Below are 16912 nucleotides of genomic sequence, written 5' to 3' on the forward strand. Positions count from 1 at the left end.
CTGAACCGCCAGAAATAGAAAAAAGCTTTTTCTAAAGCGTTCATGAAAAACCTTTTATCGTACTTCCACATTTCTTCAAATATTCACTAAACTTTTTCAGGTAAAATTTTATTTAAAATTGGCCAGTGCCTGAAAAAAGGAAGTTTTGACAATCTTCTGGGTAGTCACAACATTGCAAAAAACATTTGTCCGACATTTGTTTAATCTGAAAAGTCGGTTGAAATTTCTAATATTTTATTTTGTGAAATGTAACTACAGTAATTTTTGTTGTGATTTCCTGACATAAAGCAGGTGTCAATGTTGTGTTTTCTGATGCGAAAAAATAAACCTCGGGAAAATCACTGGGAATGTTTTCATAACCTTGGCTATATTGCAACGGGACAGTCAGAAAATGAAGGTTGTAACTTATTAGAAGATAATGTAAGGGAAGAATCATATTTAATATATTAATAAAGCTTGGACACAGTAGGTTTTAAATCTCAATTCTTATGTTGCAATAATCAATTTTTATGTTGCAAAATGAATTTTCAGAAGTCTACAACGACCGATTCATTTTGTCTGACACGATGCGGTTGGAAGAACCCGTGCAGTGGAGCAAGGAAAACAAAAGAGGTGGAACAAGTCCTGGATCGTCTACAACAACTGGAGGTGCTGGCACTATCGAAATGTGAAGATTCGTTTGAGTACTTATATTTTACTTTTGAACCCAATACAAATATTTTTAGATGGTTGTCTTGAGTTTGGATTCTATGAGCTTGAACAAGTTGAAATTCATTTGGAGATGAAATCATTATGTGCACTTTTTTCACAGAAGATTCATTTATGTTTTAAGTTTCCAGAAACTAATAGAAAATGCCCTGAAAATTCCATAATACTTTGCAATTTGATTACATTAACCTGGTTTCTCGTTTCTAATTCATTGGACCTAGATTGTGATACAATATTGAAGTTTCCGGTTTCGAACACTCCAAAGGTGATCAAATTGAACTATTTTATTAATCTACTTATGCCATGTGGCATCATGCCCTTCTTTCCTTCCGAAGGTAATCTAAGTTGCACTGGAGCCCACCGCCACCTTCTCACTTTCATATTCATTGAAAAACTGTCTCTCCTTCTCACTCATTTTCCGCGCGGAGCCACCTGACTCCGCCTTCTATTTTCCCGTAAGACTGTTCCGAAAAGAGACCCCCGCGGTTCCCGCCGTCAAATGACAGCACCTACCATCATCACAGCCAAGTAATGAGTTCTCTTCTCGTGTGTTTGCTCTTTACCAATCAGTCACATTTGACCATATCTAAATGGGATTTATCTTTTGCTTCATATAACGATTTACTTGTACATTACTTTATTGCAAAAGTTTTCAATCACTTATTTTATTATTAATCAAAATGTTGAAATATGGTGTAGCCGAATCAATAGGTGGAGCTGATTTTATTCTTATTTAAATTTTACATTTTCTTGATATTAGTTTTTGAGTTCCGTCGCGACGTAAGACACATTTCAACCCATTCATGAACTTTTCCACGTTTGAAGTTTCCTTCGCTCCCCGCCTTGTCAATTTTCTTGTCAAAAACTTGTTCATGCTGATATTTGATCAATTTGTTTTCCCCTTTCTCGTTGTCAACATTTAGATCAGTTGGATCAAAATCATGTTTATCACAGATCAATTCGTGGAAGCGTGTGCCGATGCGGACCATGCACTGCTTCCTATTCATTTTACTATTCTGCTTGGGACAAGGTTTGTTTGGTTTTTGAGATGTTCAGAAATCCAAATGATTTTGTATATTGAACTCAAAGTTGCAAGATTCGAATTTTCAGATCTTAAAATGACTCTCAAATTGAGGAAAATTATACAATTTGGAATTTTTTGTAGAAACGTTTTCAGTGATTCATTAAAAATTACATACGGATCAAAATGCTTCATATAATAAGAAAAAAAAAAACAGCTAAACAAGCCTGAAAACAAATCCCTCTACCTTGGAAATTTTGTCACAAAAATTTACTAAATTTCGTTTTGATAGACAACAGACCAGCTATCACATGTGCGCCACAATTCGGTATTGATGTTTGAATTAATCTTGCATGTACCGTATGTCTTTTCCTCATCTTTCCCACAATCATGTTTACACGTCAACGTCATTTGATCTAGAGAAAGTGCACTACAAAGCACAGTCTGAGCAAGTGCACCGAGAAAAAAAAAGAAATAAGCTTCACCCGGATGGCATTGCATATTGTTTTTTTTTCATTCGTCTAAACATGAAAACATTTCATTTCAATCGGCTCTCTCCGCGCGAGCCTGTTCAATGACATATCAAATTACGATGCTTCCCGTTCGTTTTTCCTATTATCCTTCTACCTCCATGCGCATATGTCCAGTGGCAGCGGAAACATTGGAAAAAAGCTATTGAAATAATGTTTCTAGAAGTTATGTTAAAAAAAGGGGGAAACATTTGTGAACAATGAAATTATCAAGAATATTGGAAAATTTTGCTATCAAAAATTCCACACTTTTTGGAAAGTTTTCCTGAAATTTTGAGTTTTTTTATTATGATTTTGGCTCATGATTTATAGATATTATTAGAAGCTCCACAATTTTTCATGCAACTCTAGACAGGTTTCACTTGAACTGCTCAAATTTCTTGCTCCAAGCATTCTCTAACCTTTTCTCCTGTTATCCACCTTCTCAGAAACTTTTTCCTATCAAAGAAACTCAGACCCCCACTCGTTTTTTAACCGCAAACTAATCGGCTCATTAAATGTGCGTGAATTGATATGTGTGCTCGGTGGATTATTCAACAAAATGATAATCTCTTCACCTAACAGTTCCTCCCCGAATAATTGAATTAGTACTGAAACTGGATAGTTTCTAAAGGCAGGATAACGGTAGTAACTGATAAGATATGAATAATGAGGAGAAATGAAAGCACATCAAGTTGCACCCTTGTTGACATTAAATTTCCTGACAGAGGAGGCCAACAACACTTGATTTGTCCTTATTAGAGTGTGTCCTGCCAGTTTCTCGCCCAATATTTGCACCCGTTAGTTTTCGCCAAAAGTTTTGATAGTAAGGGATAGAAAGAATTTCGAAACGTGTAATCTGAAACAAATACCTAAACTCAAATCTAGTTTCAATTCAGAGAAAAATCTTTATGAACCAAAAAAACATTTTTTAGTGCTCTCAATTCAAACATTTTGAAATTGCTCAAAATAGTTTTTTTTCAGTATTCACCGACGTAATCTTCACATCAGAACGTTGCAACCGTGTGACATACGGTCTACGAACAGTAAATGGAGATCCATCAAGATACAAGCAATGTGGTCCTTCTGGAAGAGTATGGATTGTTCCATGTGCTCCACAAATGACCTTTGATCCAGAAGATAGGGTAAGGATGTAACTTTGATGCCATTTTTTTTCATTTTAAAAGCGAATTCACCGTTTAGTCTGAAAAATACATTCAGTAAAAGAGAATTGCGATGATGTGAAATTATTAAATTGTAAAAATTTCGAAACATTTACATATCAAGCAAACAGAACTTTTTTAAAAATTGTGGAAAAAATGACTTACCCTGTTTCGCTAATCCAATTTTGCAACATTTTAATAGACATTCGAAATTATCGATAAATTCCAGGTTTGCAAAGAACGCCTTGATTCTCGAATAGTTAAGCCAATGAGAAAGTACGAAACCTCTCGAACAATCATCACTACACCTGCTCCAATTCCTTCAAGTTATCCTGTATCCGCAGAAGTTATAGCTCCAGGCGCTCCAGCAGCGTCTCACGCTGCCCCTGAAGAATTTGTATTTTCAACTATTCGTCCGAAAAGTAGAAAACCAAAAGCAAAAACTCGAGGGAAATTCAGAAAAACGACAACCGCCATGATTCAAACGACAACTCCAATGACAGTTGAATCATTTGAATCAATGGAAATGACGACGACTCCGAAAATTGTAATCTTCGCTAGCAAGAAAAATATGAACAATACTAATCGAAGTGGGGAATCAAGAACTCAATTGATAAGGAATCGAAACAGAGAAAGAGGAAATGCTCCAGCATTCACAAGGCCTGGAAGAGTTAGGACAACAACTCCGATGTCTGTAACTCATGCGACAAGATTTGTGCCAGGTATTCAACATAAGGTTACTGTAGCACCGAAAGAAGTTCAAGGAATGCCACATACATTGGCTCCATATGAAAAAATGGATAGAAGACCGGATAGTTTTGGAGTTGAAGAATTAACAACAATGACTCCTGAGTATACTGTTAGGTGGGTATTTTTGAAGATTGTACTTTTGTACTCGATAGCAAGATGATATATTTTTTCAACTTGAAATTTGAGAGAAAAATATACCTGAAGTTATTTTATTGGTGCATGTCAATTATGACAATATCATTCTCCTCGTGACATTTTTCTAAAGTAAGTTTGAAATTAACTTTTCAGATACAATGGTCAAACGATGACCGAAAACGAGTTTCTAAATCAACTTCTACATATTGTCCAACATCAGAAAACTGTCTCCGAACGTCAGCAACAAGAGAAATTTGAAAAGATGGAACAGGAAAGACTTCGACAGGAGAAGGAAGAAAAGGCTAGAGAATTGGAACGCCGTAGAAAATTGGAAGAGTCTGAAACTGCTCGTCAAGCCGAATTGGATCGGGTGAGCTTGATTTTCTTTATAGATATTTTCTAAGTGTAACTTTTTTCAGCAAGCTACAATCTACGCCGAGCAAGAACGTATGGCAATGGAGAGAAATCGAGAGTTGGAAAGAATACGATTGGAAGAGAAGAAACGAGAGAATGAAAGAGTTAGACAAGAAGAAATTGCAATGGAAATTTCGAAAATACGAGAACTCGAACGGCTTCAATTGGAAAGACAACGAAAGAATGAAAGAGTTCGACAGGAACTGGAAGCAGCTCGTAAGTATAAATTGCAAGAAGAAGAACGTCAGCGGAAGATCCAACAGCAGAAAGTTGAGATGGAACAGATCCGACAGCAAGAAGAAGCACGGCAAGAACAATTGAGAGTTCTGGAAGAAGAGAGAGCACGGGAATTGGAGAGAGTTAGACAGGAAGAGTTGGAAAGACAACATCAAATGGAGATTCTGAGACAACAAGAAGAAGATCAGAAGAAGAAGAAGCTGGAAAAAGATCGGGAGCAGCGGGAACAGCAAGAAGCGGAAGAGCTGAACCGAATGATTATTGAGAAAGAAATGAAAGAAAATAAACAGAAAATGATTGAAGAGAAAAACAAACGGAAAATGTTGGAAAAGGAAATGGAAGATCGACAGAATGCGATTTATGAAGAAGAGGAAAGAAGAATAGCAGAAGAAGAGAGAAGGAAACAAATTGAAATTGAAGAACGTCGTCGAATTCAGCAACAAATAATGATAGCTACAGAAGAAAGATCAAGATTAGATGCAATGGAAAGAGAACGAGAAATGTTAAGACAAATTAAAGAAAGTGAGAAACAGAGAAAGGAATTGGAACGTCAGGAGTTGTTGGGTACGTTCTTATTTAGTAAAAGGATATGATTTTTTTTAAAGTGAAACATGTTCACTCGTTCTTAGCCAGTGCAGGCACGAAAAAGGAAATAATGATTTCAAGGAAGGCACCTTTGTGCTAATTTAAAACAACTCAATTTAATAACGAAAAAAAAGCTATTAAAAAATCACAAAGTAGGCTCCTCCCATATCATGGTTATTTTGTGTTTTCCTTTCATATTCTTACTTAATAGAAGTTTAAAAGTAAGTTTAAACAAAGAATTAATACCCAATGGGTCAAATTTAAAAAAAGTTAAGTGTGTAGTTAGTACCTCGGTTTATTTGTGGTTTGAAAAAAAAAACAAATCTTGACCATAAAAATTTCACAAGGTACTAATTCCTAATAAAAATTGAAAGAACTGTCATTACTTCAGCAACTACACCAATAACCACAATCAAGCCTATCTATCGTCCGGATATCTCGGAATATCGACCACCAGATGTTGAGTCTCATATGATTCGTTTTACAACTCAGTCACCTGAATGGGCGACACCTTCACCAACATGGAATCCAGCATGGAATACGGTTACTGCAGAAGAAGAAACCCCGGGAATTCCAATTATTCATAGTCAATGTCAAGTGAATGGAGAATGCGAACTGAAATATGACGTTGATTCGTTCTGTGCTCATCCAAGGTAAGGGCTCCTTTTCAGAAGAAATATCAACATTTTATTTTAGATCTCCATCAATGTATCTTCAATGTGCTCCATTGTACGGTAGGTTGGGAAGATGGACTGAAAGATATTGTCCAGATACTTTGATATTTATTGTATCAATTGGAAGATGTGAAAAGGGAGAAGAAACTCGTAAACCATATGATCCAGACAATCGAGTCGTGATTCCAAGACTACCTTCGGAGACTTCATTTGTTGAGTGGAAGGGTAATAGGTTAGTTTTTGATAGAAGTTATTTAAATTTTATAAATAATTGGAAAACTCGTAGCAGCTCATCAAATTGATCCGAGAAACAACAGATAGCAAATTTTTCAAAGCATTTTTTTCGAAAACTGTTTTTCCAACTTCAAATCGATTGCCATGACTTTTTGGATTTTCAGAGTGATTGACCATCAACTCCCAACTCATATATCCCCGCCACGAGTTTATCCGCCTGTCCCGGAAACTCACCAACCTCAAATCTACAGTACTATTGATCAGTTCCCAAAGGATTTGCTTCCAAAGATTCCAGAATTAGCGACAGCTGAAAAAACCTATGCTCAACAATACCAAAATGTACATAATTTAACTTCAAAAATATTTTTTAAATTCTCATCTTGTAGCACATTCATGGAAGTGTGGTTAGTGGAGGACATAATCATCAAGTTGTTCGACCAATTGCTCCAACTCCAACAATTGCTCCAAATTCGAATGTTCCAGTTTCCTATCAAATTTCTCAAAGCCAGAACTCACTATCAACTAATGTACTGAACATTTAACAGATTCTGTATTTACAACTTTATTTTTCAGAGCATAAAATCCGAAATTGATCTTTCCCACATACATCCACTATTTCCACGTGTTCAGCCAGATTTTTTAAGTCGAATGTTGCCATCACTCAATTTTAAAATGCACGATGAAAACTCTGGAGCTCAATCACTTGGAAGTGTAGTCAAGCCTGTGCTTAAAAAGGTAAATATTTTATTAAAAAATTGAGATTCTTATTTCTCCAATTTCAGATCGCTCTGAACCAAACTGAACAGTTCTTGGATCGTTTATTGGCTGATCAAAAAAACGATGAGAAGCTACGAAAAGAAACAATTGATCGGCTAAAGTCATCAAATAGCGATAATATTACGAAAAAAAATTAATTATAATTTTAAAATAATTTATTTGCAGAATTGTATTATTTTAATTTGTAAAAATGAAAACTGCGAGCCTCATGGTGAATTTTCAGAAAATTAATACAATGACAATTAAAAATTAGTGAATTATTTAGAACAATTAAGTATTTGTCGCTCGCAGTTTTTATTTTTGTGAATTTCTGTTCGCTAAAAATCTTTATTTCTTTTTGTCGTCAAATTGGGTGTCGGGTACGCAAATACTGCAAACACCGTCACGCACATTTGCGGATGATGATTTCTCAAAATATTTTTTTAAATGTTTTTCACCGCCATTTTCTTTTTTCTCAAAATTTGCTTTCCTTTTTCATTTTTCCACATTCTACCTAGTTTTCGAAAGTCTTTCTGTTCCCCACTTGTGATAATATGATCTCCATTCGTTTAATCAATAATAAAGTGACAAATTTAAGTGTTTTGTTTAGTATTAAAGTTTTCGGTACTTATTGGTTACGTGTCTAAAGTATTTCAAAGTTTAAATGGAAAATGTGCGTTGTTTAAAAGTTGAGCTGTTTGTTTTCTGAGCTTCGTAATAGGGTAAATTTATTTTGTCTTCATATATCTTGCGCGCAATTGCGTTATACTTCAAAAATATTAGCATGCACCCAAATAGAAGAAATAAAAGTAAGTTGAAACCACATCGTAGGAGGTAACGAAACATTGTAGTTCGATGTATTAGTACAAACGCACGACATATTTTCGTTTCTGTTTTTTTCATGACTATTCGGATGAAAAACGCTTTTGTACTGTTCAGATTCGTAAAGCTGATTAATTAAAACAAAAATATTTCGAAATAGCAGTTTGACGTTTCTTTTTCATGAAAATAATTCTGTTCCGTGGTTACATTTTCTGAAACTATTTTTTTGCAACAACGTTAAATTTTCATTTCTAGGAACATGTCTGCCGCTGCTTTGGAGGAAATCGGTATTGCTCCATTACAGGAGAATACTTCTCTCCGTCCGCCACCACTTCCAGCCACCTGCGTTGATGTATCATCAGACGACTATATCAAGCTTACAACGCTGGAACGTCAACTGGCGCATCTTCAAGTTATGGAGGACTATATCAAGCTGGAGACAAGAAACCTTGAAAAAGAATTGCTTCATGCTCAGGAAGAAGTGAAGCGTATTCAATCTGTGCCACTTGTCATTGGACAATTCCTGGAAGCTGTGGACCAAAACCATGCTATCGTTGGAAGCACCACCGGATCCAACTATTATGTCCGTGTTCTATCGATTTTGGATCGTGAGCTGCTTAAGCCAGGATGTTCGGTGGCCCTTCATAAATATTCAAACGCACTTGTTGATGTTCTTCCACCAGAGGCTGACAGCTCCATTCAAATGCTTCGTCCTGATGAGAAACCTGACATCTCTTATGGAGATATTGGAGGTCTTGATATGCAGAAGCAAGAAGTCAGAGAAGCTGTCGAACTTCCATTGACTCATGGAGAACTTTATCAACAAATCGGAATTGACCCCCCAAGAGGAGTTCTCATGTATGGACCACCAGGATGTGGAAAGACTATGTTGGCGAAGGCTGTTGCTGCAAATACTGCTGCTTCCTTCATTCGCGTTGTTGGATCTGAGTTTGTACAGAAATATCTTGGAGAAGGTAATTATCAAGTTTTAAAACACCATTATTGTAACTTTTAGTCTTTTAGGACCACGAATGGTGCGTGACGTCTTCCGTCTGGCAAAGGAAAACAGCCCATCTATTATTTTTATCGATGAAATTGACGCGATTGCTACGAAACGTTTCGATGCTCAAACCGGAGCAGATCGTGAGGTAAGATTACTTCGAGATTGATAGTTTTTTCTCCGAATTTTAGGTCCCTAGAAAAAAGTTTTGTTAAACAAGTGGTATTTTTCCAGGTTCAACGTATTCTTCTCGAATTGCTCAATCAAATGGACGGTTTTGATCAAAGCACTAATGTGAAAGTTATCATGGCCACTAATCGACAGGATACTCTCGATCCTGCACTTCTTCGTCCAGGTCGTCTCGATCGTAAGATTGAGTTCCCATTGCCAGATCGTCGTCAAAAGCGTCTCGTATTCTCAACCGTCTGCTCTCGTATGAACCTGTCGGATGATGTTGATTTGGAAGACTGGGTTGCTCGTCCAGACAAGATTTCAGGAGCTGATATCAACTCTATCTGTCAAGAAGCTGGTATGCAAGCCGTTCGTGAGAATCGTTACGTTGTGCTTACCAAGGATCTTGAGAAGGCCTACAAGAATGTTGTGAAGAAGGATACCAACGATTTCGAGTTCTACAAGTAAACCACGAGTTACTCTCCGATGACCCTCCAGTTCGTCCTGTGAACCATATTTTTACTATAATTTATTGTATTTACACCGTGTCTCGCATAAACAATTTGCTCTTCACCGAACGTTCAAAATCTTCATACATTCATTCTGGTGAAAAAATCAAGATTAACAGTAGGTGTAAGTATAATAGTAGGTATAAGTTCAAACTAATGTAACATTCCTGTCGATTGGTCCAGAAACTGAGTTCCAAATACTAAAAATGGCTTGATCGTAATTGTTAGCTCCAGATTTTCCAGTTGAAGACATTTGAATAGTTGCTCCCTCAGACTTCTTCAATTTTATTCGGTTAAAAAAACTTGAGAAGCTTCCAATAACGAAATTATATGTAGGAACTATCTGAAATTTTTTATTCATCGTGTTTTCTTAATTTTCATTCATCACTGTTGTCGAAAAAGTTCTGACTCCGAATAAAGAGTCGGGGTCTGAAATTATCAGATTTCCGAAATATCGAAAAAATACCACAGCAGATACATAAATCCCGAATGAAATAATATGAATTAAAATAAGAAATACGGAAAATTTAGTGGATTGATAGACTTCTTCCAGTTGATATTTTACAGCAAGTGAAGAATTTTTCAATTGTAATTTCAATTTAAGATTCATTCGAAGTAATATTAAATCAAATATAACATCTACGAGATTGACGAAAAATATAATTATAAAAAAGGTAAACGCCTGAAAAAAAAGATTCATCGTGAATTTTATTTTAATTTTTTTCAATTTGATCATATAACTTCATAAAGGTTTCTTGATTGACAATCGATATCGATTGTAAATCGAATTTAGAAATATCTAATTTCCATTTTCAAGGGCAGGTCAATAATATGGATGGGTCCTGCCGCGATCTCGATATCGCTCGAGATCGCGATATGCATTCTTTTAACTTATTTTGTATGCACCTTTAAGTTACTGTTTTTGTATCATTAAAGGAGCATGTACATAATAAAAGAGAAATCTGAATTTATAGGTAAAATAAACTGTAAAACTCATCCTACTTTCTGAGCAGCGACTGCTGGAATAACAGAAAACGATACATTTCCATCAGTGTAACTTTCATCTTTTAACATGTTAAAGATAATACAAAAGTTCAATAGAACCTGAAAAATCATATAAATAATTTACCTAAAAAAACTTGAAATTACATTGAATCCAACAAGAATTGGCCCCATAACTACCGACGCCTTTTCATATTTTTCTGCCGTTTCCATCGCAAAATACCGTTCAATTGTAACGGAGCACGGGAAAAAGGTAGAAAGTGTTAGGAAAAACAAAATGAAAAAATTCCAAATTTTATGAGGAAATGGGGATATTATTAAATCACAATTGTCCGTTGATATTATTGATTTTATAATTTGGGTAGTCTGGAAATTATTTATTGAACTCTGATATCTTAAATATGTGTCATTAGATCAGATTACGGTATTTTTAGGTACGTGTATTTTAAACTTACTGAAGTGGTGAGATGTGTCATAGAAAATGCTACAAGTGACACAAAATAGCTGATAAATATTGTTTTCAAATTTCCATGAAAACTTGATTTTGAGAGCTTGAACAAAAGAAAATAGATTAATGGAAAAACAGAACAAAATGAAATAATCATTTGATAATAGTTGGAAGCCTGGAATACAAGATTATAGGCCAAGTTGAAAGCAGTGATACAAGCTTGAGACGAATAGTTCATTTCTGTGTGAACTTACAGGATTTGAAAAATGTTGAATCAGACTGGAAATTCTCGTGATTATGAATTTCTATGAGTTTTTTGTATTGGGTAATAAATATTCCGAGTCGTAAATTCTCTGACGCTTTGGGCTGCGGTAGAGAAAAATGAACAACCTATGGTATAATTTATGAAAATAAAAACATACGTTCAAATATTGGATCGAAAATCAGAAGCTCGTATAAAGTTATGGAATAAGTAGGTTTCTATTTAACGAGGTTATAACGTTACAATAAGTTCTGCATTACATAATACATCAGTATATTTGAAGGCCATTGCATAAAAAACAAATTGACTAAGACATCTGTTGGTTTCACAGCTCTGCGAAACTCCAAGACCGCGCACAACATCACGCATTTTCGAAAATGGTAAAAAAAATCATCTTGAAAAAATCCAGTGAAAGCTTACCTCTAACTATTTTTTGGTCGTTAACTTCAAAATAGAATTTGACAAATTTCATTATTCTTTAAAAAAAACTTTCCTGCAAATGCACCTTTATATTATCTTTATGTTTATCGTCACACAATTTATGATCATGAAAATTTATTACATAGTATTCTAAGTTATTCAAATAAAATTGTATACACATTTATACTTACTTTTCCGAAAATGAACGATGATTCCGACGCCTGTACCAAGGCTGCTAATTTGGCACTTCATCCATTATTCAGAGCATCTAACATTTATCAAATGATTATTTCATATCTTTCAATTCTCCCATTGTTTTATTTTTTAGCTTTCAAATTTTCCAAATCAAGTTTTCATGGAAATTTGAAGGTTATATTTTATTGCTATTTTATAACATTAATTTTATTTTCGACAGTATATGGAGTAACCGCGGTCGGGCTGTTAGTAATTTCAGTTTTAGTACAATTGGAAATATTTCAGACAATTCAATTTATTCGGCCACTCACTGCTATTAGGAGTTGTGATCTAATAGTTCCTTCACTTCATCATAAGATCGGAAATCTTCCCATCTGTTTTTTAGTAACACTTTCCGCGTACTTCCCGTTCACAATTACAGTTGAAAGATATTACGCAATGAACAAATCTGAAAAATATGAGAAAATGCCAATCATATTGGGACCACTTTTTGTTTTATTCATTGTAAAATTGGAGTTAAAGATCAAGGATAAGGTAACATTGTTTCAGGTTATTGTCAATTTCGGAGTAATTTTTCAAATTTACAAAAATGAAACGTTTTCTCATGGCGATGTAGCATTTTCTTTGTATCCTCCAGGCACGGCTGAGAAAGTTTGAAAAAAGGTATACTGAAACTTTAAATAATAATAACTTCAGGTATTCACATTTTATGTGGTATTATTTTTAATTAATCTACTTGATGTCATGTTTAATTTGGTTCTACTTCGTAAAAACATTAAACTTAAAAAGAAACTTACTCATTCTCCTCTAACTGCAAAATATCAACTCGAAGAAGTTTATCAGACTACTAAATTTTCTATTCTCTTAATTTTAATTTATATATTTTCATTTGCAATTTAATGCATCCGGACTTATATTTTTCCGGTACTTGGGGAATCTAATCATCTCTGAACCAAACTTGCTTTTTGGTATTCGAACAATATTCGCAACGGTTACGAAGATCAAAGAGCCTAATTTTAACTGAGAATAATTTCCAGATTGTACCTACCTATCACTTTATAATTGGAATTTTCTCGATTTTATTCTTCAATCGAATAAAATCAAAGAAATGAGAACGAGCAACTATTCAAATGTCTTCAACTGGAAAATCTGGAGCAAATAATTATGATCAAGCTATTTTTAGTATTTGGAATTCCATTTCTGCCGTAACTGATAGAACTGTTACATTGACTTGAATACTTTGAACTTTTGTGTGACTTTTTGCAATAAAAGTAGATGATAGGATTAACTTTTAGAGCATCATTGAATCAAAGAGAAAATGAACATTTTGATCGACTTGGACTTGATAAGAAATTTAAAGTTGCTGACTGGGTATTTGAAAATTTTAAAAGTATGGAAGCCATAACTTTCGTAAGCTGAAAAAACAAACTCAATAAAATTCTCCTTCAATAATTCTACCTCGTGAAAATTGCTCGTCAAGAGATCAGGGAAATAATGTTCTGCAATATCGAAAAATAGGAAAAAATGAATTTATTGCAGTTTTTTCAAAAGCAGATTTTTCTTGCTAAAACTCAAGATGGGATATCTTTTTAGGATCTTGTAGTGAAATATGAAGACCATCTAACGCTATATTTTTATATAATTCCTCGATCTTGTTTGTGTCTATCGTATAGCGGTCTTAGGTTAACGAGTTTTTCGCAAAAAATGTTTTCATTTTCAGTTTAATAAAGAAAAAAAGAAACATAATCTATAATGTTTTGTTTCATTTTACCGGCAGCTAAAAAATGCCGATTCTCTTTCATTTTCTCTCGTTTTCAGCTGATAAGTCCCAATAGTTTATCACGTTTCAAACTGATAAGAGATTGTTCGGCTTGTCACATTTTTCTTAGTGTTTGCACCATAATCGTAATTGGTCTATCATTAATCACAGGCTGACCATACCTACCTTTTTTTACTAGAAAAGTATTCAATTAATTATGCAAAATTGATTATGTAAAATGAGGCTGCAACTTTAAAATTACCAGTCTTCAGTTATTATTTGAAAAAGCTTCCATTTCTTTTATTAAGCAGTAAACTTGAGCGAGCACACCAATTCAATACCAGATTTTTTGTGAAATTATTAAAATTTTCAGAAATGTCATTTCTCAACACAAATCGCTTCCACTGGTTATGTTTTTTCCTTTGGCAATTTGCACTTTTCTTTTGTTGCCAGCAAATTTTTTCGGTAGGAAAATAATTGAAAATTGCCTTGTAATCTTGTTTTTTTTCAGATTTTCTACAATTTCAGTCCAGGCCTGTCTTGTGATGATCCCAGTTTTCAGTTTTCAAAACCGAAATGCAAGCTTTCAAAGTAAGTTTGCTCTGAAATTTGGGTTTTTCGGACTACGCGGAACATCTTTTTTTCAGATCAGAAATATGCTCAGAACTCACAGCAAATTGCTCTAAAATAGTCATTGAGGAAGCTCCTTTCCACTCAATGGTTCAGGATTTTAAAATGTTTTGTGGAACAAAAGCTTATGATGCTGCATGGGTAGCCACTATTCAATTCATTGGAGTTCTTATTGGAGCTATTACTTATGGACATTTGGGTGATCATTTTGGTAGAAAACCTGTTTCATTTTTTGGAATCTCTGTGGGAATTTTGTTCGGAGTAGCTTCAGGTTGGCATTTTGAGAAAATTAGAAAGTATTACTTCAAAACAAAGTTGAAGATTATATTCTTATCAACCTTTCTATGAAAGCAAATTATTCAAAAAGTATTCGAATAAGGCGGTGGACAGCTATTGAGATTTTCCCGCGTGGGTTCGAATCTCATCCTGATCGAATACTTTTTGCAATTCTTACTTGCTATGAAACTATTGAACCGAAATTTCTAACACTACAATTTCGAAAAAAATCGACTTTCACAACTGCATTCTTGATTATGGAAATTATTATTTTTCTCTTTTTCAGGATTTGCTCCATCATGGGAAGTTTTTGCCGCTTTCAGATTCATCGTTGGTACTTCGATTGCTTCAATTCTCATTGTATTCTATGCATATATTCTGGAGTTTATTGAGCCTGAGCAAAGAGTTTTCTTGAGATCTTTCTTTAATTGGGTAGGTTTTCATTAACCAGTAGTGCGACTTTCAGGCACTTCTCGAAAAATAGATAAATATTATTTAACTGAATGCAATAAATCTTATATACAATATTTAGGGTTATGCTCGTCTAGTTTTCACTCTTGCTTGCTTTATCTGTGGCTACTGGAGATCTGCTGCAATTGCCACATCACTTCTTTCACTCCCAATTCTTCCAGTTCTTTTAATCTTACCAGAGTCCCCGAAATGGTGAACCCTCACTTTTCTTAATTAATTATATTTTTTAATCTGAAGTTTTAGGTTTAATACCAAAAAGAGATTTCGAGACGCAAGGGCGGCTGAGAAACGTGTTGCATGGCTATCAGGGATCCCATACGTCAATGACGAAGATCAAAGTATAGAAATATCTGAAAAACTAGAAGAGAAGAGTACGAAGATCTATACAATGAAAGATTTATTCACTTCCTGGACAATTGCATATCGTACAATTGTGGTCGGATCTTTGTGGTTCTCTACAAGTTTATCAGCGTTTGGTTCTGACTTGAATTCTGGGAATTTGGCTGGAAATTTTTATTTGAGTCAGTTTGTGTCCGGTGCGGTGACCGCATTTGCAAAAATTGTGAGTGCATTTTGAAGTTATTAACTAAAATGTAAAGTAATGATCACATTATTTTCCTAGTTGTACGTCTCACTTAAATTTAGAATTGAAGCTGTGTCTCAAATAGACTCAGAAATAGTGAACAATATTTTCGGCCGAACTTTGAATGTTTTATAGCACTTTTGTTAATAATTATTTCAGTTTGTATTCCTATTGGATACCTATGTTCCATCATTTGACCGTCGGCGTCTACACCAATATCCTCAAATTGCCATGATTTTATGTTATTGTGTTATCATGGTTCTGATGATTCTTCCTGAATCAGACTGTGGAAGTCAAGGATCTCGCGATTTGGCTAGTAAGTTTGCCTGCAAATTAAGGTTTCCACTGTGAGCAGGCTCGCCTACATGCCTATTTTATTTTGGGTGCAATTAGAAAAAAGATTGTGGTTACAAACAAGTCCCTTGTTTTTTAGAGTTCTACAAATAATGTATTTTAGTCATCATAATTAACATCATCGGTGTTTCCTTCATTGAGATCACATGGGATGCATGTTATCTTGTAGCAGTGGAATGTTTCCCAACTAAAATTAGAACTATTGGTAAGTTAGTTTTGAATCTTTTAACATCAAATTATCTATTTTCAGGTATCGGTACATGCTCCCTACTTGCCAGAACCGGAGCCTTACTTGCTCCTCAAATGGCTTATCTCTCTGATATCTATCGACCAGCTCCGTACGCAGTTGTTTGCTCAATTGGTACAATTTCCCTCCTGATATCTTGTGTTTTCCTACCAGACACAAAAGGAGTTGATTTGGCAGCACTTGATCCAACTGAAGAACTTGATTACGATAGAAAGAAGAGCATGACGGAGAATATTGTGATTCAGAGAAAAAGAACAGGAACTTTGGCGGCTGCTAGATTATCAATTGTTGAAAATAATATAAATGCATAAAAATAGAACATACTAAACATAACAAATTGTGCACAAAAAGTGCTGTTTTTTTTTATTACGGGACACATGTTGTAAGTATCTGCACCCAGTTTTTTGAACACTTATTTCAAAAGATATTGCAAGAAACAAAATACCAAACAAGAATGCTCGATTACTTGATGCAAGTACACTCTCTGAAAATGCCACTGAAAAATTTAAAATTGGAAATGATGATCAATACAAAATGTCTATATAGTATTTGGAAAGAAAAGGATACTCCAATCGAT

General features: G+C 34.6%; 4 protein-coding genes, 1 non-coding gene and 1 pseudogene across 6 annotated transcripts; 5 read left to right on the forward strand and 1 right to left on the reverse strand.

Annotated features, from left to right (window-relative positions):
- Positions 1-1653: 1653 nt before the first annotated feature.
- Positions 1654-1674, forward strand: 21ur-14505. Its single transcript, NR_052376.1, has one exon.
- A 12-nt stretch (positions 1675-1686) lies between these two features.
- On the forward strand, positions 1687-7783 carry chtb-2 (Chitin binding domain containing chtb-2; the record flags this gene model as incomplete). The annotated part of the gene is made up of 11 exons (NM_066026.3): positions 1687-1738; positions 3223-3383; positions 3631-4265; positions 4440-4656; positions 4706-5501; positions 5914-6175; positions 6219-6428; positions 6595-6769; positions 6817-6957; positions 7004-7165; positions 7213-7783. The coding sequence occupies 11 exons, from the start codon at positions 1687-1689 to the stop codon at positions 7342-7344; spliced, it is 2943 nt and encodes a 980-aa protein (NP_498427.2). The 3' UTR covers positions 7345-7783.
- Positions 7784-8261: 478 nt separating this feature from the next.
- On the forward strand, positions 8262-9751 carry rpt-3 (putative 26S proteasome regulatory subunit 6B). Its single transcript, NM_066028.5, has 3 exons — positions 8262-8982; positions 9032-9156; positions 9243-9751. The coding sequence occupies exons 1-3, from the start codon at positions 8268-8270 to the stop codon at positions 9645-9647; spliced, it is 1245 nt and encodes a 414-aa protein (NP_498429.1). The 5' UTR covers positions 8262-8267; the 3' UTR covers positions 9648-9751.
- An 85-nt stretch (positions 9752-9836) lies between these two features.
- Positions 9837-11376, reverse strand: srb-11 (Serpentine receptor class beta-11; the record flags this gene model as incomplete). The annotated part of the gene is made up of 5 exons (NM_066029.2): positions 9837-10031; positions 10077-10370; positions 10691-10792; positions 10838-11056; positions 11146-11376. The coding sequence occupies 5 exons, from the start codon at positions 11374-11376 to the stop codon at positions 9837-9839; spliced, it is 1041 nt and encodes a 346-aa protein (NP_498430.2).
- Positions 11377-12021: 645 nt separating this feature from the next.
- srb-10 lies at positions 12022-13250 on the forward strand (annotated as a pseudogene). The gene is given in 6 exon segments: positions 12022-12252; positions 12301-12519; positions 12565-12666; positions 12712-12912; positions 12917-13006; positions 13053-13250. Coding segments are annotated over 6 exon segments (1041 nt in total).
- Positions 13251-14141: 891 nt separating this feature from the next.
- Positions 14142-16682, forward strand: F23F12.13 (Major facilitator superfamily (MFS) profile domain-containing protein). The gene is made up of 9 exons (NM_001038267.2): positions 14142-14239; positions 14286-14365; positions 14422-14675; positions 14967-15112; positions 15213-15343; positions 15395-15713; positions 15894-16050; positions 16192-16293; positions 16339-16682. Exons 1-9 carry the CDS (start codon positions 14150-14152, stop codon positions 16644-16646), a joined length of 1587 nt encoding a protein of 528 aa, NP_001033356.1. The 5' UTR covers positions 14142-14149; the 3' UTR covers positions 16647-16682.
- Positions 16683-16912: the final 230 nt, after the last annotated feature.

This window comes from Caenorhabditis elegans, chromosome III, assembly GCF_000002985.6.
Source record: "Caenorhabditis elegans chromosome III".
Classification (NCBI taxonomy): Eukaryota; Metazoa; Nematoda; class Chromadorea; order Rhabditida; family Rhabditidae; genus Caenorhabditis; species Caenorhabditis elegans.